Here is a 26,860-nt window from a genome sequence, read left to right on the forward strand (position 1 = left end):
GCCTTGCATTTCCAGGCCAAGCCCTCTCCAGTCTGCCGTACATGGGCACACACCGTAACTTGACTGCGCTAAGCATGCCATTGGAAGACGGCAGCGCGACCCAGATGGCATTACTGGGGCCCTGCTGGCCAGGGCCCGGCGCAAATCATGAGTCGTCTGAACTCGCCCTCAACGGTCAACGGCCAACATGGGACACGCACACATCGTGGACGCATGCGAAAAAGGCTGATGGAGGTGAAGCGACCGCCCGGGCAGCTTTGGCTGGGCTGCGATGGACGCTGATTCGTGCGACGCGGCCCTTGCTGTCGCATTTTGTTGTTCACCCTTTTGCGCCAGCGCATCCAACATGGACGGAGCGGGGCGGCGGTGACAGCGCGCAAGCGTCATGCTCGATGGGCGCATCGCATGCCATGGGGACATCCCACGGGCGCATCTCTTTGGACGGTGCAATTCTCCTTGGGCAGCGCAAAGGCACCGCAGTATCAATGTGGCCATGGGTCCCCTCGCCCGACCCGTACAAATCGTTTGAGGCCCGGTCTCAAGTCCGATCCCCCAAAAGCCAAATGTGGCGAGCTGCAACGTCTGCCGATACCTTGCCTATCCGGTGCTTCCAGATCCAATGCAGGGATATGACGAGTAAACTGGGGATTGGCAGAACAGCATGAGCATAATGGAGAAGGGAATGCTTGAATAGACTGTTCGAGCTACGCATCCCGACCCAAAAGGTCCCCAAAGGCTGTCCAACCATCCATCCCATGGACGATCATGGGTCCGCAGCTTCTGGACTCACGCTGAAACATTAGGAAGGCCAGCGATGCGGCCAAGCTCCATTCTCCATTTCCCATTTCTCTGCCTTGATAACGGGCAGCCAGTCGAGCAGAAGAAACCACTGCTGACTTTGATTGTCCGGACGTATTAACGTGAAACCAGCGCGACCTTGAAGGAACAAAGAGGAACCAGGTCCGGGTTCCCAGACGTCGGGGCAAGCTTACGAGTTGGGGAGGAGGGAGTTGAAGGGAGGGGCGTAAAAGTTGAATTGGACGTCCCTTTGCCGTCCTGGTATCGCCGTCTCCTCTTGGCCCCTCTTGGATGTTACCTTCTCTCGAGGTCATACGCTGGTCTATTCGGGAGCGTTCCACTTGTCTCGGGGAGTCTTAATCGCATGGTCAACATGGCCGTCGTCGGCATCTCAAGGCGACGAATACGCCGTCATGAGAGCGTCGCAGAGACAACAGTAAAAAGTATGGCGCAACATGGATATGACGCCCATCCGCCAATCCGTCATCTCGTTCAGCCAGTCAGACGGCGAATCAATCCAATCTACAAGTATCCGTACATCCCACCATGACATGCTCCCAGTGACGGTTCATTGGCGCACGCTCAAAGCAAAGCATTTATTATTATTCCCTCCAGATCGCCGGTTCCCCTCGAGGCCCTGCACCAGGAAGCGGGCGTCTTCAGGACTGGCTGGGCTGACCACGGCTTTCGCACGATTGGCTGTTGGCGACTGGTTCTCGTGAAAGAACCACGGAACCACGCACCAGCGAGAGAGCTGAACACCGAATTCTTTGTCCATGACGCCGCGCTTGTCAAATCTATTGCCGCCGGGCTCGGTCTCCTTCCGTTTGTCGATGCTCGGGGTGAGGGGCCAGGAGCCATTGGGACCAGAAAGCGCCAGGTTTCACGGTCTCTCAAGCTCCAAGTCGCAGGCCGAGTCGACGGCCAGACCAGACCCAGTTTGCGATTGTGCGCCCACGGAGCCCCGGAGGTTACCCAGACTGGCTGGGGCTGGGCTGTTGCCAAGGTTCTCGCAAGCCATTGGTGTGTGCGCGCGCGTGTGTGTGTGTGTGTGTGTGTGTGTGTGTTTGTGCGTGGTGTGCGTAGTGTGCGTAGTGTGCGTGTGGATGAAGTGCGTGTGGATGTGCGATGTGGATGTGTCAGGACCCGGAACAAGACGTCGCAGCGGCGCCTGCAGGCCACCAGGTGCGCATCGCAGCGTGCCTGCTGCTGCTCGTGCTGCCGCTCTTTGTGCGTGTGCCATTCCCAGTTTTCGTAGCTGCTTGAGCTAACGGGAACCATCTCAACCCATTGTTTATCAGCTCCACCGCACATTGCACCGCACCTGCGCCAGCATCGATAGAGTGAAGACAGAAGCAGGGTCGACATGCAACCGCCTCGACGGCTTGGAGTCTTGGGCGCAGCACGACGAACGAGAGAAGAGAACGGATGCTGGAGGGGCTGGGGCGGGCCACGGTTGTTGGCCGCTGGGCGCCGGCGCCTAGCCGAACTAGGGTCTTTGGGAGACAGACCAGATGTCGCTAGCAGATGGATCGCAGGCGGTCACTTGGACTGGACTGGCGGACGTCAATGGCGTGGCAGAATTCATCCATGAGGAGCCCTTGCTCTCGTGCGTGTGCCTTTGGGGGCGGGTCGGTTCCCCGTTCGGAGAGGACGAGTGACGGGAGTTTGAGGAGAAGACATTGACAGTCTGTCGCAAAGTCGGCTCCCCTATCCGTCGCCCTCCGTCCGTCTGTCTTTTCGTCTGTTCGTGCCGGCATCTCTCTGCGCTGTGCAACGGGACGACAGATGAGGAACGAATGGGCATATGAATCCAGTTTCTGTTGCGTTGCACCCACCACCATGCCATCATCTGGGCCCATCATCGCCGTATAAAAGTACGTAGCATGCGCTGCTGCCGGGGATCGACAATGACTACCGGCCCTTGCCCAGCTTCCCCCCCTTGGGCCGCCCGGCCAGGTTCAAGCCTGTGACGAGCGAGGCCATCCCATGTGCGCGCCCAGAGGCCTGGCTGGCTGGCTGGCTGGCCCTCGTTCTGGCTCCTCTCTGGCGCACCGCACAGAACCCACATTCGCACCGCACCGCTCCCGCACCTGCGCACCCGCACTTGGGGCGAGACGGGAGGAGCAAGTTAGAATGCGCCCGGCAAAGGACGAGCGGCCCAGAAGTAGGGTTGGAAAGGCGGTATTCGCACACACCCATCCCAGCTCAGGTTTTTGCTCTTGAGCACTTGGCTTGGTCACTATGCGAAGGTTTGAGATTCATAAGGATGGAAGATTACGAGTCGCCTGTAAGATCAAAGGGTCCGCTGGAGTCGCAGAGCACCTTCAGTGGCAAGAACCCCAGCAGCAATCCCTGGCGGCCGCAAGTGAGACGCCGTGCCCTACCCACTGCGCCCACTGAGCGCGTGCCCTGGAACCCGCTACCGCCCAGCACTCATCGCCCTGTAATGATAGCGCATATTGCACTGTGGCCCACCGCCTCAGGGGCATCCGTAGGCGGCAGCGCTCGGTGGGCGGCCCTGGGCCAGGGCAATTTTGAGACGGTCTAGGTAAGGCAGTAAGGGCCAGCCAGCGAGCGCCAGGCGAAGTCCAGGCCAGTCCGTGTTAGTGAGCCCAGTTCGGCGGACAAAATCGATCATCCTCTGGCCTGGGCTCCTCTTTTCCTCGTTCACACCTCTGTTCAGCAACCTCGCCGCCACCACCTCCTCAACCCAACTCTCGTCGTCTCTGGTGAGTCCCATCGACTGGAACATGATGCGCGATCCGCCTCGAGCCCCAATCTTGCCTCCCCAGATGTCCCCTTTCCATCCCGAGCACCAGAGCCCTCGTCCCCGTCCCCAGTCCCCGTCTGCAGCCAGCGACAGTCTGCCCCCGGCGCTGCCTCTGCCCAGCCCTCGCTGGGGATCTCAACTCATCGCCATCACGCCTCGAGTCCTGTATTAGACTCTCTTGCAGTTGCTAATCCGCCCCGAGCCCGTCGTTAGGTCCTCTCCTCGCCGCCGCTCTCGTTCCCGCCGTCCGCCGTCCCCGTCGTCGTCACCCGCTGCGCAGACATACCGCCAGCCAGCCCTGAGAACACAACCACCACTTCGGCGCTTACCGCCAACACCCCGGATGGTGATACGGCTATCCAAGTCTCTTCGATAGCCCGGCTTCATACACAGATCTTCGCATCGCCTCTTCTCTCTGGCCGCTGGCCGCAGACGAGATTGTCGAGCGTCCTGTTGAGTGACACTGCCGCCACAGGGTCCGGCTTGGTCTGCCCCAGCCAAAGGCCGCACCCGCCGTTTCCCAACCATCCCCCTACCTCTTCCTCTCTATCCACCACGCCTTCTTCCATCGAAACACACAAACATCCCTTCTCCCGACACAATGGCCTCGATGTCGCCCATCAACACCGCTACCGGTGGCTCGGGGGCATCCTCGAGCGGGGGCAGCGCCTCGCCCCAGCAGACTGCCACCCCCAAGAACGTCGCATTCGAGCTCCTCTTTCTTGACTCCCCTCAATATCGTGCGCGCTTGCCCATGCGAGTACAAATATACCCTCACGATACGACGGACTCGATTGTGACCACTGTCAAGAATTTCTACGGTCTGTACTCGGGCCCGACCGGGTCAAAGGGAGTCAGCTTTGAGGATGAGCACGGCAACACCCTCATTGCCCGATATGAGAACTTCCGCAATAACATGGTCGTCTACGTCCGAGTTATTGAAGAGCCGCCGGCGAACCCTGCTGCTTTTGTTCCTCATCCTTTCCATCCTGGCCCGGTCAGTGTGCCAGGATTCTACGCTGGCGACGGTTATCCCGGCCATCAACCCCAGCGCTTTGCGCAAGACATCTCCAGGCCCAGCTCCCGCTCATCTCGGAGACGCAGCCCATCCCCCAACACTGCCCGGGGCCGAAGAAGCGTGTCTGCCAGTACTTCTAGCAAGAATGCCCGCTCTCGGTCTGCCAAAAACCGGGTCTCGGCGGCCCGAAGCCATGCCGATAACTACAGTGACAGCATGAATGGATATAGCAGTGGTGATGGTGCAGGAAGTTCAACTTCCGGCAAGAACAAGGAGCAGCTTGGCAACACTGATATCAGCGTCGAGAATATTGTCGAGGGTGGCCGCCGAAAGAGAGCCAAATTCGAAAGCTCGGTAAGTGGAGACTCGCTAGAGACTCACATCTGGCGGGATACTAACTGCGTCCTCGCAACAGGAATTGCCCCTGTTTGCGCCGCCTCAGATGCCGGCAGCTACCTCGAATCCGTCTGTCTCACCCGCTCGTCGAGTCGAACCTCACCGACCCGCGATGCCATTTGTGCAGCCGGGGCAAAATCCCTTCACGAACCCCCGGCCTATGCAATCGCCGCAGGGATATAGCCATGGACCATCGCACACCAACATGTATGCCACGCCTGGTCCTGATGGCCGCCGCAGCGCTCGCGGCAGCATTGGATATGCCAGCAATGGCAGTGGAATTGGGATTCTCCCTACCCCCGATCCCACTGTCGGCAGCTGCATGTCCGAGGAAGACAAGGACGTTGCCATCCAGCTAATGCGACTGGGCGAGATGTCAAATATTTCCCATGGCCGAACATCTGCGTCAACCCTCGATGACACTTTCAGTGGTCGAGCTGATGCGCCTTCGTCAACTGGCGCTACCAGTGACGGAGAGAGCGAGAGTGATTCTGAGCTCCCACCTGCTCGCCGCCAGAAGCTGGATGTCGCCGGTTCCATCGGCAAAGTCTACCAGACTACAGAGTCTCACTTCATGCCACCTCCCGACAACACCGAAATCAGCGGCGACGATGCGGACTACGAGGATGATTCCATTCTTTCCAATGAACAGTCCAAGCCGGTTAAGAGCAAGCCAGTTACCAAGCACAAGAGTTCCGGCTCAATCTCCAAGCCCCCTGCTCCCAAGGCATCCAAGGGTCCCCGCTCATTAACCACCACGGTCAAGACCAAGAAGCTGCCCCCTGTGCCAGCTGGCCCAATGTCCCCGGCCTCAATGCCTCCATCCCGCAAACAATCCGTTGCATCCACGGGGCAAGCTCCACTGGTCCCTGGTGAGGATGATCAACCCGATCTGTCAACCAAGCCGCGATGCCAACGATGCCGGAAGAGCAAGAAGGGGTGCGACCGCCAGCGACCTTGCGGACGCTGTCGCGACGCTGGCTTATCAGCCGATCAGTGCATCAGCGAAGATGAGGGCAATGGCCGAAAGGGGCGATATGGCCGCCACATGGGAGTCCCCATCCTCAAGAAGGACGAGATTGCCCCGATTGCACAGCCCGCACTATTACCGGCTGCGCCCATCTCGGCCGGCGCCATGACGATTGACAAGTCCAAGAAGCGCAAGCGATAAGGGCGCTCGCTCTGTTACCTAGAGGCGCCGCAATTGAATTGCGACGGTGTACAATTTCTATCAACCTCTCTTGAAACGCGCATTGTCGAGTCTGGATCCCGTGCACAGGGACGCATAACGAGGTCTCCAGTAAAGGCCCGGCCAGTCATTATCGGATCACAGCCATCCTTGCCAAAGCAATCTGAAGCATTGATGGCTAGTGCGTCGCTCCAGGAGAAGAAGCAAGTTCGGTGGAGAAATGTTGCGCATATTTCTTGTTGTTTTGATCTGCAGGCGGGAGGGGTGGTTTTCATGACGATATTTGGAGGATGTAATAACGACGGTCCAAGACCATTACACTCCTTATCCGGCGTTCGGGGTGGAAGATGTGGGGAGTTGTCGAGTATATTTTTGATGATTCCGGCTGGTTATTCTTTAGTCTTCAGGTTGTGCGGCAGTCGCACAGCTCATCCGACGACATCCCGACCAGAACATCGGGGGACATGTGCGTCGTCGAGGGGGTTTGCGCACACACAAAAAAGGAAGAGATACGGAGTCGGATGAGAACAACCTGGGCGGGAGGGATTGGAAATCTCCTTGCGGATAGATGGACGGAACCAGGAATTCTGGAGGGTATCCTGGTTGTATGTGTGCGAAACACAGCTGGATGAGGGTAACCCCGGGAGCGAGCGCTGGCGGATTGAACGTCTGGATGCTACGGAAATTGTCTACTGGCAGTGCAGTACAGTACGGGGGGCAATGGGGTGGTCTGTTTCTGATTTTATACTTCTGTTTTTGCAGGTTTCCTATAACTCGTTGTAGTCGATATTATACGCAACTTTTTGAACTTATCGCACAAGTGTAAATGTGTGGCTTCGTAGTGATGCGCCGCCAAATGCCTGGGATCTGACTAGCCACAACCAGCAGTGCCACACGTCACGAGATATGGTTCTGCAAAGTCCTGGACATGCTATAGGTTGTTCGTGTGAAGGGTGAGTCAATGGATACTAGGGTGACTATTTGCGACAGGTTTTTCGCGATTGCGACAGGATGGCGGTCAGAGGGTGGATTTGCGACAACTCAACACACAACCCAACAGTCCCTACAGCGGTTGCATCGCACCCCCAAAGCTACTACAGACCGGCGCAAGACATCCCATTGCATGCGCAGACATGCGCCAACCGTTTCAACAACAAAGACCCGCTCTTCAACGGCTTTTTTCCTGTTACTTTTCCATCCGCGCCGCCTAACCTATACCCAAACATGCGCCGGCGACCGGCCTGCTGGCCAGTGGCCCCTGTCGCGAATCAACCAAAGTAATTGCGCTAGTCTATTTACGTTCTAGAGCACCGCTCCCGCCCCCGCCGATGCGGGGTGCGCGTAAGAGCCGATTGGTCCACGGGGCCGGGAGGCAGGGGTATACGTTATCACGTGATTATCGTGGTGGGGGCTTGAGCGTTCGTGGCGGTGGGCGGTTTGTTGTGAGCCGAGTCCTTGCTTTTACGTCATATTTGTTACCCCGCGCAGAGCTCGTGAACAGAGGGGTAAAAACGACAATAATTGGGGACGAGGGTTTTCGCTTGACGGCTCGAAGTTGTTTATTGTGTTCGCAAGTAACGGGCGCCTATAACGCGTATTTGTTGTGGTAGGGAGGGGTACGCCTGGTTTTGCTTCTTTGGGGCGCATCTTGTTTATTTATCTTTTTTGGTGTGTGTTGTCGTGTTCGCGCACGCGTTGCAAAACACAGCCTTTGGTTGGATCGGTCAGGAAGCCCAGCCCGGCTCCTTCCTGGTGTGTGGCGAGGGGCGGCGGCGCGTGAGCGTCCACGTGAGAAGGCGGTGTGCGGGAACGTGCGCCACCCCGCCCGCTCCTTCCACCCAACCTGTGGCGGGCCCCACCGGCCTGTTCCCTCCAGGAAAGGAAGGCCCGGGTGGGGAACACTGTGACTCGCCATCTGCCGGCCATCGGAGCGGGGTCGGCGCGGCTCGTTGGCTTTTCGCCGGGCGCCAGTCGGCTCGGAAGAGGGGCTACCCTAGACTTTTACGATGCTCCCGTGCGGAGCTCCTCCATCCCGATCCGGCAAGAGAAGGGTGCTATAAAGGTGTCGGGCGTTTCTAATTAGTCCGTTGCGTTTAGAAAATGATGGTTTCTTCTTCTTCTTCTCCATTAGTGAAGAGACATCGGATCCGAGTGGACGGCAGCTCGGTCAGCTGCCCGACCCGACCGCATGCGTCTCCAACAAAAATCATCCCGAAGTGCATCCACACTGACCGGCCCGAAAAAACCGGGGCCCTCTTGCCTCTTTTGACAATCCGATACGATAGTGATAAACAATCTTCCTACTACTCTGGCGGCGCCGTCACACCCACACTTCTTCCCACTTCCCCCCTACTTTGTCAACCCATGTCGAGCGTAGGGCGTAAGGCGTCCTCCTGCTGTCCGCCCAAACGTTCTCGGAGTCCCAAGGCCGTCACATACCGACCCCGATAAGCGTCGTCAATGGCTTTTCTGAGAGTTGTGGGGTCGCGATATCGGCCTGGAAATGGCTGGGGAAAAATTCGATTCACCGGTGATGTGAACAGACCCAACTAGAGCTCAGTCGGCAGTGCCAATCCCGCGGGGGGATTAATAATGCCATCGTGTATATAGGAGTTCGTTGGCCCCGGCTTTACCAACTGTGGTTTGACGGAAACCAGGCCACCTTGAATCATTACAGAGGAATGGATCCCACCCGCATGGACAACACTAACCAGAGCTGTTCCCACCCTCGACAATGTATCCCGGCGATCTAGAGAAGAAGGCCGGCCAGACGACCGTCGTCCGCGACAATCAAATCCTGGCTGCCACCATTTCCAACACCAATGCCCCTCCGCCGCCCGTTCCCGATGATGATACCTTCAACCCGCCCGACGGTGGCTTCCTCGCCTGGTCCCAAGTCTTCGCCGGCCTGCTCATCAACTGTATCGCCTGGGGCTTCCCTGCCTCATTCGGTGTCTTTCAGCTCTACTACACCGAGACACTGGGTCTGCCTTCGTCTCAGATCTCATGGATTGGCTCGGCTCAGACCTTCCTTACCTTTGCCGTCTGTGGTCCGGCGGGACGCCTCGCCGATGCCGGTTACACGCGCCAGACCATGTTGGCCGGGAGCTTCCTCGCCGTGCTTGGCACTTTCATGACTAGCTTGTGCAAAGAGTACTGGCAGATCTTCCTCGCACAGGGTATTTGCACCGGAATGGGCATGGGTATCGTCTTTATGCCTGCTGTGTCCGTAGTCAGCTCCTACTTTAAAAAGAAGAAGGCCTTTGCACTGGCTATCGCCGCCATGGGTACGGGTTTCGGGAGTCTCATCTTCCCAGCGACCCTGCAATACCTCATTCCACAAATCGGGTTCCCCTGGGCCGTCCGGTGTGCCAGCTTTGTCGCCCTGACCATGACCATTCTGGCAAACCTCATCATGAGGCCTTATTTGCCTCCGAGAAAGTCTGGTCCCTTGGTGGAGTGGGATGCTTTCAAAGAACTCCCGTACTTGTTCTTCTCGCTCGGTGCCTTTCTCAACTTCTATGCCTTGTACTTTGGCTTCTTCTACGTAAGCCAATGCTTCGTCTCCCGTGTTAGTGTAACATTGTGACCTGTGCTGATGCCAAAATGGTAGATAAACGTCTACGCTCGCAAGGTCATTGGTTTCACATCTGTCGAGGCCGTTGGACTTCTTCTCATTATTAACGGCATGAGTATCCCAGCGCGACCTGTGGTTGGATACCTTGCTGACTACCACATCGGGCCCATCAACACCTACCTCATAGGAATGACGCTTTTGGCTATGATGGTCTATGTCTGGATTGGTGTCGAAACTGCCACAGGAATGTATGTCTTTTGCGTATTCTTTGGTTTAGCAAACGGCGCTTGCCAAGGAACTTTTGTCGGAGCCAATGCGAGCTTGACCAAGGATCCCCAGAAGATGGGAACTCGATTTGGTATGATCCAGACCATGAGTGCATTTGCTAGCTTGGCTGGCGCTCCTACAGCGGGTGCCATTATTGATCGGTCAAATGGCCAATTCGTCTGGGCTCAGGTTTGGGGTGGAACAGTTATGATTACAGCTGCCCTCTTCATCTCGGCGTCTCGAATCGCTGCCACGGGGTGGAAACTGAAGGCCAAGATTTGAAACTAAAATGGTAAGTGCGAGAATGAAAAATAATGACAAGCTTGGGTCAACTCGCCATGAGCTCATAGTGTTGAGGTCACGGGGTGCCAGCAGCGACTGGAGTTGCGATGTGACGTTGAATTGCATCCCGGATTGAGTTTGAGAGTGGCGAGGAAAGGTGTCGGTTTTCGAGACAAAAGTTGGGATCGAGGGCCCATGGGATCTACAGTAATGACATCAGGTAGACGGGTAAGTAGGTAGATGGATAATGTTTTAATAAATTGAAAGTTGATTTTGAATATTCCTCACGCACTGCCCAACTTCGTTAGAGCCAAAGAGACAAGACGAGCAATCTGCTTGCCATCTTGCCAAACACAGTCGTGATCGTCTGTCAGGTCTTTGAGAACGTCCAAGTTGACGCCGTCAAGCGCCAGTTTGGAGGCCATTTCGTCGATTTCGGGTTCGTCGATAAGAGTATCCTCAGATGACCACGCCAGAATAGTAAGCATGCCATTTGGCCAGCTCTCCTTGAAGCTGGCCTTGTACTGCGCCGGCGAGGCACTCGTCCAAAGAGCTTCGTCAAACGCTGCACCGAGAAAGCCGGCGTATTGGCCATCATGCCTGGCATTGAGATTGACCAGATCATAGATGCCAGAGATACCAATGATGGCGGCGGGGAGGGAGACTTCCGGCCGAGAGCGTCCAGCAAGCACTGCCTCTCCCATCAAGAGTTGATAGGCGAGGGTGGCGCCAGCGGAATGCCCAATCAAGACGTAGTCATCCGAAAACTGGTACTTCATTTGGGCAAACTCCAGCGCCAACCAAATGTCTTGGATGTGGTCTGGGTGTTTTGCATTTCGGAGGTCTGAGCTGTGCGTGCTGGCTGGGTCCTGAGGGAAGTCTGGGTGCGGTGACAGCCGGTAGTCGAGGCTGATGAAGCCTTTGATATTAGACGTGACATCCCCACTGGAGGACGTGATGTGCTTGATCGAGGGACAGAAATCGTCTGCAGTGTTTCGCGGATCACGCCAGCCACCACCATGGATAAAGCTAGAACGACGTCAGTAGGGAGAGGGCCGTGCAAGTACGGGGTGCACAGAGTCACACATGATCCAATAGCCTGATGATTGCTCAGGGCGGTTTGGGAAGCGCCAGACGCCTAGTTTCTGGAGGCTGTGCTGACCGTACTGCTGGGACTCATACGTGAGCCCCAGAGAGTTTGCCGTAGTTTCCATATTTCAGGACTGTAACGGTAGCCGGAAGCTTGAAGGGAGTGGAGATGCGTGGATCGAGAAAGCTGGGCCACAAGGCGAAATCGTAAGTGCTTCAAGGAGGCAATCCGTCTATGAGGCACAAACAGAGACGGCAGGGATTTGCGTGCTGGGACCCTTTCGGTGTGGGGGTTTGGGGATTGGTCGAAGAGCGAAGAGTAGAAACCGAGATGATGCTGACGAGGAGAAGTACCCCGGGTGAGGTACATCTAGAGCCAAGAGGGGTTGATACTCCTTCGGATCAGTTATCACGGAGCTCCACTATTCGCCAATCGGGCAATTTTGGTGCCTTTCGGATCTAGTGCGGAAGCTGGCAACATGCATGCCTGTTTCCCTTCCTTCCTTCCGTCTTCCGTTGCAATCAACCGATGGGAACGGATCAACCACCGCGTTTCTTCCGCCGTCCCTTCCTTCCGTTCCTGGAATCCGGTGCATGCGAAGCTCCAACATGTCGTCACGTCAAGTTCTTTTTTCTAACCCGACGACACGATGGCGATTTTCGTCCTACATTATTATCTGGCACCGCTCGACTTGCCATGGCCGACACGAGATTCCATCCTCTCCGACACTAGCAAATACGAAACGGACCGTCGGGGCCCAGACCTTCAGCCGTTCCTGCGTACGCCATCTAACCTAGGTGAGGCAGCCGTCCGAAGACACTACATCTAGCAACATCCCCTTCAATCAGCAAAAGCAGCATCATTTCCCATGAGAGATAGGCTTCTTCAAGCCTTTGACGCCGTTTTTCAATAGACCTGGCCACGATGCACCGCAATTGATCCCCCCGGCGCGGAACCATGGCGCCATCCACCGTATTGAGCACCAAACCCTGGTCAGCGATCCCTGGATGACGGCTGGACAGGTATCACAACACGTGGAACAAGGGGCCTGTCGAACAAGGCTTTCGGGCAAGGTCTGCACGTCTGTCCACATCTGGCAAACCACCGGAACCGTGAGACGGGTAGCCCAGGGTGATAGATGCAGTGATAGGGCGATTTGAAGGCAAGCTTGTGTGGCCTCCCCCTCCTCTTCAGGAAACAGGGTTGTCGCGTAAGTTTCGACTGCACCAACAGTCGCCGATCACGGCGTCGTTGGGTGTCCATTCCAACTGATGGATGTCACCTAAAGCGGCTTCTTTCATACTATTTCATCTGCCAAGCAAGCACTATGAACCACACTCAGCAGATGTATCCGCGGATTGTTTGTTTGTTGATCACGAGCGGCCTCATCATCCATTCTTTCATTATCGCTTCGCGTGCCGCAAAACCCGGCGGGCACTAAGGGAAAAAGGGAAACGGGAAAAAGCAATGCTAAAGTCCCCGGATCCTCAGTGTCCAGACAAAGTGTAACCTCGACGGACAAAACTTTCTTCTTCAGCAATAAGGTACCTTTTGGCTGTCCGCCTTGCATGACAGGGGTTCTTACAGACGGACTCCTGGAGCTGATCCTGAAACAGTGAGTGTCCGAAAGCCCTAGCCAGCACTTGTGGCTGCGTTCCCACAGCTTCGGGTTCGCACTAATTGTTCGCGTTTCTTGAAGGAGTCTAGGCCCTCTCTCATGGGGACCTTGGTCCGGATCTGCTTCCAACAACTGTCCCGAACCGATGCGCCACGCTCGCGGGTTAACCTGTTCCGCCATTCAGCTCGCGTCGCATGATGAGAGACTCAGAGTAAATAGCCTGCTACCAGGCTGGGGCAAATCCACAGATCTGGATACCAACCCTTTTGGTCGGTCCTCAGAGCTCCTGATTTGGTCCGCTTGGATGGAGCCAGACCAGCTCTGAATCTCCAGATCCCTCTTTGTGATTGCTGCCCACGTTCCACAACCATGACGATGCCAAGTTGTTACTAAAAGACCCCACCTAGGACATCCCTTCTAGATGTGCGAATGCGACACCCAGTCATGCCCTCTCGCGCGCAAGCAACGTCCGCTTTGTTGAGGACAGTACCCATAGACCGAGACCGCGAACATTGCACTCAAGAGAAGCTTGCTTGACTCTGGCTGCTGTATCACAGTCACATCTGACTGCGTGTGACAAGGCAACAAGCGTCCCTGTCACGTCACAGCATCCCTGACACCTCGGCTGGAGTACGGAGCAGAACTAGAATGGTCGCGGGATCCACTTCGCCGATAGAGGCCGGGCCTGGTCGCCGCGGAATGGTCTCTGCGTTCCCGCTGGGTCTTCCCCATGCTGGTCCTTGTTGGTGCTTGCTGCAGGACACCCAGTCTGCCTCAGACGGCTCAGACGGCTCAAACGGCTCAAACAGCCCTTGAGGTAATGCATGAGATACCCAAACAATCGCGTGGGAACCGATCCACCTGCCCTTTGTTGGGTCACACACCGCGTACCTGCATCTAACAACCTCCACCCATGCGTGATGCACAGCAACTTTACGGCCACGGTCCCCCCTGCTTAGACAATGTCTCGGTCACAGAACTAGACCAAGTAGTGTTGAGGCGTGAGATATATCTCGTTGGGTTCCCCCGGCGCGCCCTGTTAGCCAGCCATGCCTTGCGCCTTTGTTGGTTCTTCTGTGACGGTTTCCCTCTCGCTCTCATTTCGCCAATCTCTCCCATCAGCGAAGCTGAGCCATGCTCGATAATTGACATCTCGCGACGCCGGAGAGCCATGGCTAACAAGGAAATCAATCTGAAGGAGGAAAATGGAGGCGCTTTGGTGGGCACCGCGATTGTCTTCCTCGCCTTAAGTTGGATTTCTATCGCCCTCCGCACCTACACCAGAGCCTTCTTGATGAAGGGTTATCAAGCCGATGACTGGCTTATGTTTATTGGCCAAGTATGCTCACTCTGCGCTTGCCATCCCGCTTCCCTGTCCGACAACCATGGCTGATACTCTTTTTAGTTGATCTTTACGGTATCGTGTGTCTTCATCCTCATAGGAGTACACGATGGACTTGGTCGACATAATGAAGCCATCAAAAATGACAGTGACGAAGTGAATGCGCTCATGGTGAGGCGCCCCCCAACAATTTGAGCAGCCAAATATATGTGACATGCTAACACACTCACAGTGGCAGGCTCTTGCGACCGCAACCTACGTCCTCGATATGATGTTTATCAAGTTGAGCATCGGCGTTTTCCTTCTACGACTCTCGGTTCAAAAGGTGTACACGTGGATACTCTGGGTTAGCCTGGCTATCATCACCATTTGGAGTTGCGTCATCTTCTTCTGGGACATTTTCCAATGCAGCCCAGTCGCGAAGCAGTGGGACTTCAGAATCACGGATGGCCAGTGTGTGACTGCCGATCAGATCGTCGCCGCGGCATATTCAATCAGTGTTATGACTATTTTATCGGATTGGCTCTACGTAAGCGCATCGCGACTACCGAGTGGATGGGTTTGGGCATGATGCTGACAACATACCTAGGCGCTTCTTCCTGTTCCTATGTTGTGGACTGTGAAGATGACCAAACAAGCCAAGGCAACCGTGATTGTTATTCTCGGCCTTGGTGTTTTGTGAGTCCTACACTAAACATTTACTTCGAGGACACTGGGCTAATTAGCGCGTTAAGTGCAAGTATCGCGACGCTTATCCGACTGAAGTTTCTGGCCGATCTGACAGACACAGACGATATTCTATGTATGTGCCCTGGCGATTTTTATTTAAACTAGTTACTGATTGGGGTCTCCTTAGTTGCTGGAACTGATGCCATGGTCTGGACTCTCGTTGAACCCGGCGTTGCCATTGTCGCATCTAGTTTGGCTACTATTCGCCCATTGCTCCGCGCCATGAAGATCAAGGGATTCGAATCCACCGACCGCGCCTACGGCACCGGTCGCTCAGCCACCATGCGATCTGGCACTCGATCTAAGTCCGGCACATTGCCCGGTTTCGGCCCCAACGACGTGTCACTCATTAAAGTCGAGCCCAAGTATGACACGGGGTCTAATCTTGCACCAATGGCCAATCGTGCACCTCACCCATTCCACAACAAGAGCCTGCCGGCGGTGCCTCTCTCCCCGGGTCAACAGAGCACCGTTAGGAGCGAGATTTACGTGATCCAGGGCAACCAAAGCAGCTCGCCGCCGAGGAACTGGCACACGCGGGCCTACAGTTCCTCATCCCCGAGCGGGTCGATCGACATGATGCACGACCTTGAAGCCCAGAGCCAAGAGACAGGACGCTATGGGCTCGGCAACGGGAAATAATGATAGGAAGCCGCTAACCCTATCTGTGCGGCTCTACTGACTGGCCTTTCTTTTTCTTCACTTTGGTGTATCTTTGTTTTACTGGGGATTTTCTTTTCGTAGAGGCTTCTACTACGCATTAAGACGAGTCGGTTCTGGGGTGGCGTTTAAAAGGGTACGAAAATCGGACTTGGCGGGATGAGGACATGATACCACAAGTTTTCTTTGTTACTTGTACAATTAAAGGCAGCCATCGCGGGATAGCCGGGAAGCTTCCCACCATAGATCCGGAGATTACGACAGCCGGCAGTCACAGGAGCATTTAGACAATGCGCCAGAAATGTTTTATTACTGTATTGCAACACCGTTATACCCAGGCGTCCTGCTCGCATGTGAAGGACTTGCGCGGTGTTTGAGGGGGAGCGCAAGGGTAAGGGCAAGGTCATGGGCAGGCGTCCTTGTATTCGGAGAGTTTCGCAAATGAGCTGATGTGGTGGGCGTTTTGAGGGGGAGAGAACTTCAGCGCAAGACGCAAAATGGCGGATCTAGCGTCGCCCAGACGCGTATGTTGCGCCAATAGTTGGCCTGGCTTCGGTAAATGAAACCGCCTTTTCGGAGCTGACGCGGAGAGGGAACCAGGGTTTGCGGATGTGGATTTCCCTGGGGATGATCTGACAATGGGCATTGGGCGACGAATCTGTGCAGGGGGAAGGGTATCTCTTTTCGTCTCGGGGTCTTATTTATTTCAATGTGCCGTACCTTGGTCTGCTCGGGTCTACTGTACAGGTTTCGACTGACCGAGCCGCGCCGCTGGTGGCTATTCCGGTGGGATACTGAATCCTTGGTGATTGAGGTGTTGCGTCTGTATGTGGTTCCATTTTCCTCTCCGTCGCATCATCTTAGTCGATCCGGAGCTCCTCAGGCTGCACGTTCCAGTCCTCCTCCTCCTGCCAGGTTGGGGCCAGCACGAAGCGGCCCATGATCTTGCCCATTCCGATGCCTTCGCCGCCCATGACTCCTGGTTTGGGCTTCTCGTCGTTGTCCTCGACGATGACGGCCGTCGTCAGGAAGTTCATGCCCGCCGCGGGGCTCATCTCCAGGATCTGGCCGCCCCAGTCGAGCTCCACCCGGCCGGATTTGCGGACCTTGAGCTGCCCCACCATGCCGCCTTGTGAGAGGAGTTGCGAGAGGAAGCCCGCCGTGTTCTCCGGGTCGTCTGCGGGGTCTTGGCCCGGCGCTAGTATCCCGTCCTCTTGGGTCAAGTCGACTGGTGTAGAGTCGTCGGCGCTCGGCGTGGAGTCCAGCATGTTTGAGTCTTCCGCTTCCTTCTTGACCTTGTTGACAGGTTTCGGCTGAGAAATCTCTCTGAGAGGTGGTAGGATAGGAGGAAACTGGAAGAGGTACATGCGGCCATCCTTATTGCTGAGGCCCTCCAAATTGGCTTCGTTGGCTTCGTTGGCTTCTTTGGCCTCCTTGGCCTCCTCGCCCTCCTCGCCCTCCTCGCCCTCCTCGCCCTCCTTGCTGCCCTCTTTGCTTTCGTTTGTTGCTATCGTGACTGCACCCAACTCGCTAGCGAGGAGGTTCAGATCTGTTTGAATCATCCTTTCTTCGGGATCTTGAGGAGCCGCTTTCCGAATTGGCCGCAAAACTGCTGGCGCCTTCTGCTGCTTGACCTTCTCCTGCACGTCAGCCGGGGGCTTGGCATCGGCGTCCAGATCCATTGAGTCCTCAAGCCCAGGCTCCGTTTTCACAACGACGGGCTTCTTTCCGTCAGTGTCCCAAACGCCGCCTTCTTCTGACTGATCTGCTAGAGTCTCGGGTGCTTCTCCATCCCCATCAATCCAGAGGCTCTCCTCCTCGTTGGCGTTTTCTGCAGCCTCTAGTTCGGCCGTCGTAGCCACAACCACTCCTTCGTCTTTGTGTTCCTTTCGGTATATTCCCATTGGTAGGATGCTTGTCGGCCTGATGCTGAGGGCGGCAAACATGGCCTCGTCATCGCTATCCAGCTCCTCGTTTTGCGTGTTGACATTGAGCTTGTCGGCGTTGATTCGTGGTTCGCGGTACCGTGCGCCATCAGCCTGGGCGAAGCCAGCCCTGGAATCTGATTTGAAGGATCGTGAGAAAGATCCGCCGCCACCAAAACCACCACCACCGCCGCCGCCGCCGCCGCCACCGAACCAGCCACCTCCTCCTGTGCGTAGAAATAGTCAGAATTGCATTGTTTGAATAGACATGGCCATGCGAATGCGCCTTACCTCCGACGCCTGACGAGAACGGTCCACTGGCGCCCCCGATGGGCCGTCCAAAACCGCCTCTAGCACCCATTGCATCACCTCGGCTCCGCTTGCTCCGGAACCGTGACCGACCTCGAGCGCGCCGCTCGTCTGCTGCTCTGTCTTGAGCCTTCTGTTCCTCCTGCCGTGCTAGGGTGTCACGCTCCGCCTCATCTCGACGAACAACCTTCGGTCGGAATCGTCCAGCCGCAGGCCCCCGGGTCGCCCGGGTAGTAGCGCCGCCGCGAGGAGGTGCGCTTGGTGTGCTTCGAATCGGGGGATTGGAGGTTCCTGTCGCAACAGGTGTAGCACTGGTGCTGGCTTCGCCGCTCTGAGGTTGCGCCCGCTGCCCGGCGGCGGCGGCCCCTCTACGGGTTCCCCGGGCGGGTGCCCTTCCGCGAACCATCGTAAATGCACTAAGTTTGGAGGAGAAGGATCGTGAGGCGGAGGAAGAAGAGCGTCGTAGTACTTCGAGAAGCGGGATGAATCTATACAAAATTTTGGCCGGACTTCAATTGCTTAGTTTGGCAGTGGGGGAAGGAAGGTGGGGGACCGTATGTAATTCTGCCAATGTTGGTGACTCACCGCCCTGGCTAGTTAAAGAACTAGGATAAGTTAGGTGGGTGTCGTGCAGGCGATTTGGGGACGATCGTCCACTATAATTCACAGTAATTATGGAATGCTGTTCCTTTTGAGGATGCCAGAATGACAAAGTTATATATAAATTCGGAGGTTAGATGGATGAACTGGGATGATTGCAATGGTGGCTGCCTATTTCCTCTTTGATAAGTCTTGCTAATCTTGTTATATTGGCCCCGAGGCTATACCAATTGCCAAAGAACCGTCTAAGTCAATGTCAATCTTTCGTAGCGTCTAAATTCCATGGTTTAGACAAACAGATGCTGTGATACAAATATTGATCAAAAGATTTCCGACATTATCGGATACACATCATAGACTGGTCGCCGAACTGAGTAGATATGCTCCCTTCCTTCATGATCATTGTCCCGATCCACTCCCTACCAGCTTCCACCGCTGTTGCTCCAAACTTAACAATCACGCATCCTCTTACCCGCGCAGCGGACCAAAGAATACCGCCTTGTTTTTCCATCTCGAGGCGTTTAGAACGCCAGTATTGCAAGTCTGAGACCCCCGAATTCGCTTTCGCTTTCGCCTCCGGTGACCGGAAGTCCTGAGCTCCAATGCGAGGTAGGGCGTCAAACTCGGCAAGGAAGAACTCCCCAAGGGACTTCATCATGTCACCTCGCAAGATAAGAGTCCCGGAAACGGCCATCTTTTGCATCATGTCTTGGAGTGTTCGACCGACGGCTTGGCTCCCGTCTTTAGACAGAATGACCGAGTCCCTGACCAATAACCGTTCTTGAGTTGAACCCTTGGGGTCGCAAAGCCATACTTCGTTGCGACCAGTCCACTTGGTCAAGCTCCAGTTTTCACCACGAGCGGATCGACCGTGTGTGACCCAATCTAGCAGACATAGCGACGCCCGATTATCAAGTCGAAAGATTTGTATTTGAGCATAGACACTGTCCTCAAATGGCTGAACTGGGTCCGGGAGGAGGCAAAGACCGGCATCGTTGTCGATTTTAGCATGGATGTTCTGTCTCGTGATGACCTCTGTGGAAGGAGTTTTGAAGATCTTGGTATGCCCCTGCGTGGCAATGCTGAGTTTCGATTTGGGTCGCACGTGGATTGACAAGTTGACTGTATCCCCGGCGACGAGTCCGCCCCCGTAGGATAAGAGAAACACAAGGATGCTATCCTGGTCGACTGATGGAGATGGAGCAATGAGCTTCAGGGGATATTGGTAGGTCATTTTTTCCAGGCCACTCCCCCCAGCGGGGAGAAGGCTGACGACGATGTGGCCATCACCAGGGGACAGGGAAGACGGAGGGAAAGGCGAGTCCATGTCAACATCATCTCGAAGAACAGTTCCTCGCAGACGATTTGTAGAAGAATCAGCGAGGGTCCGACCTATGTAGAAAGATGCGCAATTGAGCACCTTTACTCCGCCCTTAGATACCAAATGTGTGAAAAGATCGCTCGGTTGATGGATCTTGAAGAAGATATCCCTATCTGGGGTTGTGGCTCAGCCCCGCAGTCAAGTGGTCAAGTGGCGCCTCATAGGTGGCTCCTCATAGGTGGCTCGTGCTCTGTCGTGGCTGAACTGGGGCTCCTTCCGAAATTCTTCCGCTAGAAACCGGGACCACCCACTTTCCAAAATAACCTGGCCGTCATCCACGCGACATTCGACGCGACAAGAGAAACACCATTGTCGCCCTCGGATCGGGGGTCGTTCATCTGGCTGTCCATCCCTCAAATGACACCTACGCGACTGCCTCTGCGAGAAACCATGAACAACAACGCAAGCCCCACGCTTACGCCGGAAGCCGACAGTACGGCGCGTCGCCGTTCCGGACGCGTCGTGAGAGCGCCGACTAAGTTTACGCCCGAGGCTACGACTCAATCCGCCACTACGAAGCGCAAGAGAGATGAACACGATGAAGAGGATGCCGAGAACGAGGCGCCAGATTCAGACGAGGAGATGAGCGACGAGATTGAGGACGATAGCGACGACGACCATCCCGCGCCTAGGTCTAGGAAGAAGCCGTCGCAATCAAGCCGCGCAAAGAAACCGTCCCTGAAGAAGCCGAAGATCAATGGGACGCAGCCTGCGCGTGCGGCTCATCCTGCCGGGCTTCCCAGCAGACCCAAGAAGTCGGTCCGCATCGACACGGGTGACAAGGGAACTGGCCTATTTGGTAAGGATTTCACTCCTGGTTCGGCCACATCGCTCCGATGCTGACACGCCTGCAGCTGAAGTCTTTGGATCTGGCGATCCGTGCAGTACGGTAGCCCAGCAGTGGCTAGAGAAGTATCGCGCGGATGAAGCGCCGGCTCTTACAGACCTTGTGAACTGCATCTTGCAGTGCGCCGGTTGCGATCAGGAGGTTACGGAAGATGATATTCGCGACCCCGAGAATATCCCAAACAGATTGATTGATTTGCAGAGCGTCTATCAAGAGGTAAATTTCGAAATCGCGTCGATTAGCTGATGGAAAATGCTGACAAGCCTATAGCAACAAATCACCGATTATCCACTGATCTCCAAGTCGAAGAACACGAGATCTTTTCGAGATATACTAGTGACCTTCTTCCACACGCTTATTTCGCTCATCCACGAGGCCGACGTCCTGTACAAAGATCAGACTCTGATCGATAACCTGCATGCATGGCTGGCTAGTATGTCCTCGTCCTCGCTCCGCCCCTTCCGCCATACCGCAACCAGTATCGCCCTGGCTGTTCAGTCCGGCTTAGTCTACGTCGCCGATGCCCTCGACCAGCGTATCAGCAGCCTCGAGCAGCAGCACCAGTCCTCAAAACGAGGCAAGAACAAGACGAGAACCGCGGAGATCCAGCGAACCCTAGACGAGGCCAACGGGAATCGCAAGCTCTGCAGCGAAGCCATCCAGTCGTTTTTCGACACTGTATTTGTCCACCGTTACCGAGACGTTGATCCCAAGATAAGAACTGAGTGCGTCGAGGCACTCGGGTCTTGGATATGGGACTTGCCGACCGTCTTCATGGAGCCAGGCTATTTGCGCTACTTGGGTTGGATGCTCTCGGATACTCATGCGCCAACTCGCCAGGAAGTCCTGAAACAGCTTTCGAGGGTATTTAGGCGAGACGCACAGCAACTTGGACACTTCATCGACAGATTCCGACCCAGATTGATCGAGATGGCATGCAGAGACTCAGAGGTCCCGGTCAGGGTGGCTGCTATCTCCGTCATTGATACGCTACGCGCTGCGGCGATGCTTGAGCCTGATGAGATTGATTCTATCGGTAAGCTCATTTTCGACAATGAACTCAGAATCCGCAAAGCCGTTGTCGGGTTCTTCGTCTCGTGCGTTATGGATGTTCACGAGGGCAAGCTGGAAGAGATTGGCGGCGCCGACACCTTGGACGAGCTCTTTGACAATGTTGAGGAGGACGATTTGGACGCTCCTCGCCAGGAATGGGTCAACATCAAGTGTCTCGCTGAAACTCTCGCTATTTACGACGCTCAGATCGAAGAGGACCACCAAAACGGAGAATCCCTTAACTTGGATGTTGCTGCTGATCTGCTGGAGGCAACCGTTCCAGATACCAGAATTTCTCTGGCGTCCCAGGTTCTCTATGAAAAGGTTCCCGAAATCAAGAAGTGGGGAATCTTGGCCGGTTATTTGCTGTTTGATCATACATCAAGCACCAAGGCCAAGTCCAAGGCTAAGGGCAAGGGCGATTCTGCGGAGGTATCCTTTAAGAAGGCGGTTGCCCCATCGGCCGCAGAAGAGTCAATCCTCCTGGATGTCCTCAGCTCCGCTGTCAAATTGAGTCTGGCCCAGACTAGCGATGTTGACAGGAACAAGAAGATTCGTTATCGAACTGAAGCAATGGAGGCTCAGGAGGAGATTGCACTTGAGTTGGCATCTCTGATTCCAAGGCTTCTGAGCAAGTTTGGAGCCGAGCCAGAGACCGCCGCAATTGTTCTCCGATTGGTTCACTTTCTCAACCTTGACGTATTTCAACAGCTTCGACAAGACGCCACCAAATACGAGAGATTGCTCGATGAAATCAGCACTCAATTCAACAGACACGACGACCGGAGAGTTCTGTCCGAAGCGGCCACGGCCCTGTTGCACTCAAGACAATACGACGATCTCGAGGAATTGACGGATGGCAAGCTCGCAAATCTTTGGGAGAATGTTATCACGGCGCTCCGAAATTTCGACAAGACCTGCGAGCTCTCAGTTCGTGGAAACCTGACGGAAGCTCCCCTCAAAGAGTTGTCGACTATTCTATTAAAGATCAGCAAGCTGTCGAGCATCTCAGATTGCGTTGACACATTGGAGGCCGAGGGAGGGTCCGAAAGTACATCCCCTATCATTCAGATCTTGGCCGAGATCGTCCATCGTGGAAAGTACGAGCCTCTAGAAGATGAAATCGATGACCTTGAGGACGAGGTCACGACCTTCGCTATTAGAAGCTGCCAGTTCTACTTTATGTGGAAGACACGAGCCCTCTCCAAGCTTCTTTCCTCTGGAGTGGGTATTGCAGATGCCGAACTCGACCGTTTATCCCTCCTACGGCAGTCCTTCCGCAAACACATCATTGAGACCTTCTCTTCACGCGCGGCCATTGACCAACTCCGATTGTTTGCGACCGGAAGTTTGTGTGATCTGCACCTCACCTTCGCGACACTTCGCCCGACGATTGAGCAATTCCGCCCGACTTCCAGCGCTGGCTCGCAAGCAACCGGCGGCGAGAAGTACAAGAGCCTAGTCCAGGAGATTGAATCCGGTCTCGTGCCTGAGTTGGTTTCCATCTTCGATGGCGCAGAGCGACAATATGCCAAGAAGTCAAAGAAGGACAAGACACTTAACGAACCAGCTGAGGACGAGGACCCAATGGCCGATGACGAGGATCTTGAAGAAGATGACGACGACGAGAACCTGTCATACGAGGAGCGGTTTGCGGCTGAGCTCAAGACTGAGAAAGCTCTCTGCGAGTTGACGGCAAAGTACGTCTTGGCCATCGGCGCGAAGCTCGTCGACGGCCGGGGCAACCATGCTGGAAAGCTGCGCCGCCGCCTGCTCCGCAACCAGACTAAACTCGGAAACAACTTCAAAGAGGTTGTCGCCTATCTGGACGAGGAGAAGCTCGCAGAGCGCACCAAGAAGAAGGCCGCCGCGGCGCACCCCACCTCCAAGCCCCAGAAGGCCCAGCTCAGCGAGGAGATGATCGTTGGCGAGGATGAGGATGAGGACGACGACATCTTTGGCGATGAGCCCCAGCCCGAGGAGGGCTCCCGCGAGGACCTCCGCCGGAGGGAGCTCTTGGAAGAGGATCCGATCGACGATGATGACGAAGAAGAAGAGGAACGACCAGCTCACGATTCAGATGACGATGTTCTTGGGGATTAATGGGCTCCCTTTCCCTGTAGGACGGACCGCATTGGACCTTTGCAATACGAGATGCGGACTTTTTTTCCTTTTTCTAGATCCGAGCACTTTTTTGTTTGTGTGTAGTTGGAGGTTCGTGCGTCGCCACGGCCGGAGTCTTGGTATGTGGGCAGAAGCCCTTTCTGAGTTTGGGCGTCTCAAGGGGATTTCTGTAATTCACCCCCTATACTATCAGGATTCCTTGCACCCGATCCTTCGCATGTTTCTCCCAAATCCGTGATGTACATGCCTATGATCTAATTCCAAAGCATAAAACTCCATTTTTTCCGTCTTAGCCGACTAGACTATTTCATCGAGATCCGGGTCCCAAATAACCCAAACATCCTCTGCCATCGACTGCCCTCGCCTGCGTCGGCCTTGGCCGCGTCTGATTCTCGTACCTTGACGCCGTACTGGCGGATGCAACACGCAAATGGCCGATTCGCAACCTGTGTCTTTTCCGCTGCCTCTGTGTTTGGCTCATCTTCATCAGAACTGTTGGTGGGTGGTTTGCCCTCCCTCACGGCCTCAATCGATTTGGTCTTTTTGGCCTGCGCACGACTCTTATGCTCCTCCAACTCTCCCCACAGGAAAAACAATCGTTGACGGAGCGCCTCAAGGTTCGTTGCGTCACAGTGTAGGTTGGAGGCATCTAGGTTCACGAGGTATTGTGCGGCCTGATTATCCACCGCAACCCACATCCTTTTCTTCTGCTGATTCCCCAGAACAGCGGCGTCCTCTAGTTCGAGGTGGAAACGCCACTCCCAGGTATGCTTAGTTGTGGAATATGTCGTGTCCTGTTCAGACTCTGAACCGCCATCGGACTCGTCATTATCTGATAGGACATCGAATTCTGAAGTCTTTTTTGCAAAGGCAAAGTCCTCGAGTCTGGAAGGCATGAAGTTGACGATGCGTACGTTGGCGCGGTAGTTTGTGTTTATAAAAGGGAGCTGGAGTTTGACGGGTTCCTTGTTAATCGTAGTGTCGTAGGTGGCATGTTCCAATATGTCGGCGATAAAACTGGCCGACTTGTTTTGGTTCTCGCATCTCACTACGTAAACAAATTAGGAGTGCTCGGGCGGCCAATGCAAACTGGGGGACTACCTTGTGGGTTCAGATCTGCCACAGGAACAGACCCATTTAATTTCTGTTCCTCTTTTTGTGCCTGGGCACGGAGTAGTTTCCGGCGTTCCTTGGACTTCGGCATCTTCTTGGGTTCTGAGCTGACAGCTACATCGGCTTTGCGCTTCTGGCCAGCCTTTGCAGCTTCGGAAATATCCCGGAGCTGATCCTTCTTCACTCGCTCGTAGTCTCGCTTACGGCGAAGCGCGTCTTTTAGGCGTGGGTTGATATTCTCTGTGTCGTCTCTTGGATCGAGGGGGGATATTCCAAGCTTGGGTCCATGCGCTTCCCGGTCCTCTCTGAGATAACCCTCGAGGTTGGAGGCATTGTGCCCAAATTTGACCTGCAGGTTTCGAATGGACACCCAAGTGCCGACAGATATCCGGCCATCTCTGATTGCGGTTGCGTGGGGCTCAAAGCAAGTGATTTGCAAGCTCTTCTTGCCAAACGGCCCATTCCAACCAGTCTTCGAAACAGCAGCCATTGAGTGCTTTGTAGTGTACCCAAAAGGATCACTGTCTGATTCCTCCGCTAGACTCCCGCTATCAAAGGCGTGATGAAAGAAGGCCATGTTTTCGGTGTAGTCAGAAACCCAGAGTGTGATCTTGTCCCCTTGGTCATATGGCTCTTTAACAACCTGGACAACGATATCACAGAAGCGTCCATCTTGAACGCCCTCAAGCAGACTGAACTTTTCCTTGACGTTGCGGGATCGAACAGTCATGACCTCAAATTCTGATTCTGTCGGCACACGGGCTTTTTTGATTGCGTGAAACATGTAGGCGACATAGGCATTTTCCTTTTGGGCAGGAGGCCGATCCTGTGGCCTCGACGGAGGTCGCAGAGCACACAACGCGTTGGCGGGGTGCTTCGGGATTTTTGCAGCCGAGTAGATGTGAACTCTGGTCTCCTTATGGGTTATCAGAGAGGGAGCCTCCGATTGATAACGTTGAATCTGTCATAGTTAGTAGAGCCACCTCGTCTACGACATGATTGGAATGTACCTTGACTGAGAGTAGAAGAATGACATCGCTGCAACTAGCGGTTGGCATCTCCTTCTCCGGTCGAAAGACGTTGAGGGATAGAGACGAGCCCTCATCATCCTCGACGGACAAGTCGTAGAATCGGATTTGACATTTCCAGTCTTGCATGGTTAGTTGTGCAACATCAAGGGGTGGAGAAGGCATTCGTACCAACGCCTTTCGTCGGGACGGGCGAACGAAAGTCGGTGATGACGCCGACGACGTTGACTCTCGAGTGAACCCTAACATTGCCATCCAAAATGTCTTGGGCGGTGACGAAGCCTGGGGGCAATGATGGTGTCGAGGCAGCAGCCAGGAGGGGATGCTGCGATGAAGACATGATTACCCATGCTCGGGCATCACGGAGCAGGCGTCGGTTTGGACGAAGTGGTGATCAATCTACGCGGTCGCGTGCTTGTGGCTAAGAATGAGTGGGTGAGGTCGTGTAAATGGGCGGCGACGCGATTCGCCGTGGGCGGGCGCGTTAGTGTGGGCGTGGGGTGTGAGGAAGGTCCCCTCCATTGTCGCGACAGCACGTGTCGGAGCATGTGATCGAGTGGCAGCGGAGGACTCCCTTGGTGTCTTGGTGGGGGGAGGGGAAGCGGTGGTGGCAAATGAGAGCTGCATGGGAAATAAACTCCACAGAGAATGTTCTGGGACTTTGGTAGTGGTGAAGAAGGGAAGTTGGTGACTTGGCCAGGGGCCATGTTCATGATTCCGTTCCTTTTTACTTGGGGTAAG

General features: G+C 55.1%; 10 protein-coding genes across 10 annotated transcripts; 5 read left to right on the plus strand and 5 right to left on the minus strand.

Moving 5' to 3' along the window:
• Window positions 1–1,246: 1,246 nt before the first annotated feature.
• BGZ61DRAFT_158289 (uncharacterized protein) lies at window positions 1,247–2,439 on the minus strand. Its single transcript, XM_046237437.1, has one exon. The coding sequence runs from the start codon at window positions 2,164–2,166 to the stop codon at window positions 1,381–1,383; it is 786 nt and encodes a 261-aa protein (XP_046108162.1). The 5' UTR covers window positions 2,167–2,439; the 3' UTR covers window positions 1,247–1,380.
• Window positions 2,440–4,172: 1,733 nt separating this feature from the next.
• On the plus strand, window positions 4,173–6,156 carry BGZ61DRAFT_344465 (uncharacterized protein; the record flags this gene model as incomplete). Its single annotated transcript, XM_046239699.1, has 2 exons — window positions 4,173–4,943; window positions 5,005–6,156. 2 exons carry the CDS (start codon window positions 4,173–4,175, stop codon window positions 6,154–6,156), a joined length of 1,923 nt encoding a protein of 640 aa, XP_046108163.1.
• Window positions 6,157–6,252: 96 nt separating this feature from the next.
• BGZ61DRAFT_158295 (uncharacterized protein) lies at window positions 6,253–6,831 on the plus strand. The gene has a single exon (XM_046237438.1). The coding sequence runs from the start codon at window positions 6,349–6,351 to the stop codon at window positions 6,697–6,699; it is 351 nt and encodes a 116-aa protein (XP_046108164.1). The 5' UTR covers window positions 6,253–6,348; the 3' UTR covers window positions 6,700–6,831.
• Window positions 6,832–8,480: 1,649 nt separating this feature from the next.
• BGZ61DRAFT_444414 (major facilitator superfamily domain-containing protein) lies at window positions 8,481–10,565 on the plus strand. The gene is made up of 2 exons (XM_046244971.1): window positions 8,481–9,721; window positions 9,788–10,565. The coding sequence occupies exons 1-2, from the start codon at window positions 8,909–8,911 to the stop codon at window positions 10,298–10,300; spliced, it is 1,326 nt and encodes a 441-aa protein (XP_046108165.1). The 5' UTR covers window positions 8,481–8,908; the 3' UTR covers window positions 10,301–10,565.
• Window positions 10,566–10,584: 19 nt separating this feature from the next.
• BGZ61DRAFT_474074 (Alpha/Beta hydrolase protein) lies at window positions 10,585–11,514 on the minus strand (the record flags this gene model as incomplete). The annotated part of the gene is made up of 2 exons (XM_046248535.1): window positions 10,585–11,329; window positions 11,387–11,514. 2 exons carry the CDS (start codon window positions 11,512–11,514, stop codon window positions 10,585–10,587), a joined length of 873 nt encoding a protein of 290 aa, XP_046108166.1.
• A 2,665-nt stretch (window positions 11,515–14,179) lies between these two features.
• BGZ61DRAFT_344419 (uncharacterized protein) lies at window positions 14,180–15,721 on the plus strand (the record flags this gene model as incomplete). The annotated part of the gene is made up of 6 exons (XM_046239698.1): window positions 14,180–14,347; window positions 14,414–14,521; window positions 14,583–14,879; window positions 14,940–15,028; window positions 15,085–15,152; window positions 15,207–15,721. The coding sequence occupies 6 exons, from the start codon at window positions 14,180–14,182 to the stop codon at window positions 15,719–15,721; spliced, it is 1,245 nt and encodes a 414-aa protein (XP_046108167.1).
• An 878-nt stretch (window positions 15,722–16,599) lies between these two features.
• BGZ61DRAFT_474076 (RNA polymerase III RPC4-domain-containing protein) lies at window positions 16,600–18,379 on the minus strand (the record flags this gene model as incomplete). Its single annotated transcript, XM_046248536.1, has 2 exons — window positions 16,600–17,891; window positions 17,956–18,379. The coding sequence occupies 2 exons, from the start codon at window positions 18,377–18,379 to the stop codon at window positions 16,600–16,602; spliced, it is 1,716 nt and encodes a 571-aa protein (XP_046108168.1).
• A 322-nt stretch (window positions 18,380–18,701) lies between these two features.
• Window positions 18,702–20,054, minus strand: BGZ61DRAFT_444422 (UreD urease accessory protein-domain-containing protein). The gene has a single exon (XM_046244972.1). It carries the CDS (start codon window positions 19,898–19,900, stop codon window positions 18,911–18,913), a length of 990 nt encoding a protein of 329 aa, XP_046108169.1. The 5' UTR covers window positions 19,901–20,054; the 3' UTR covers window positions 18,702–18,910.
• A 290-nt stretch (window positions 20,055–20,344) lies between these two features.
• BGZ61DRAFT_474078 (STAG domain-containing protein) lies at window positions 20,345–23,957 on the plus strand (the record flags this gene model as incomplete). Its single annotated transcript, XM_046248537.1, has 3 exons — window positions 20,345–20,753; window positions 20,809–21,017; window positions 21,072–23,957. 3 exons carry the CDS (start codon window positions 20,345–20,347, stop codon window positions 23,955–23,957), a joined length of 3,504 nt encoding a protein of 1,167 aa, XP_046108170.1.
• A 70-nt stretch (window positions 23,958–24,027) lies between these two features.
• Window positions 24,028–26,776, minus strand: BGZ61DRAFT_158448 (uncharacterized protein). The gene is made up of 4 exons (XM_046237440.1): window positions 26,291–26,776; window positions 26,102–26,241; window positions 25,080–26,052; window positions 24,028–25,026 (listed from the first exon to the last, which is right to left on the minus strand). The coding sequence occupies exons 1-4, from the start codon at window positions 26,457–26,459 to the stop codon at window positions 24,281–24,283; spliced, it is 2,028 nt and encodes a 675-aa protein (XP_046108171.1). The 5' UTR covers window positions 26,460–26,776; the 3' UTR covers window positions 24,028–24,280.
• Between the last annotated feature and the right edge of the window lie 84 nt (window positions 26,777–26,860).

Source organism: Ilyonectria robusta (assembly GCF_021365365.1).
Source record: "Ilyonectria robusta strain PMI_751 chromosome Unknown BGZ61scaffold_4, whole genome shotgun sequence".
In the NCBI taxonomy this organism is placed as follows: Eukaryota; Fungi; Ascomycota; class Sordariomycetes; order Hypocreales; family Nectriaceae; genus Ilyonectria; species Ilyonectria robusta.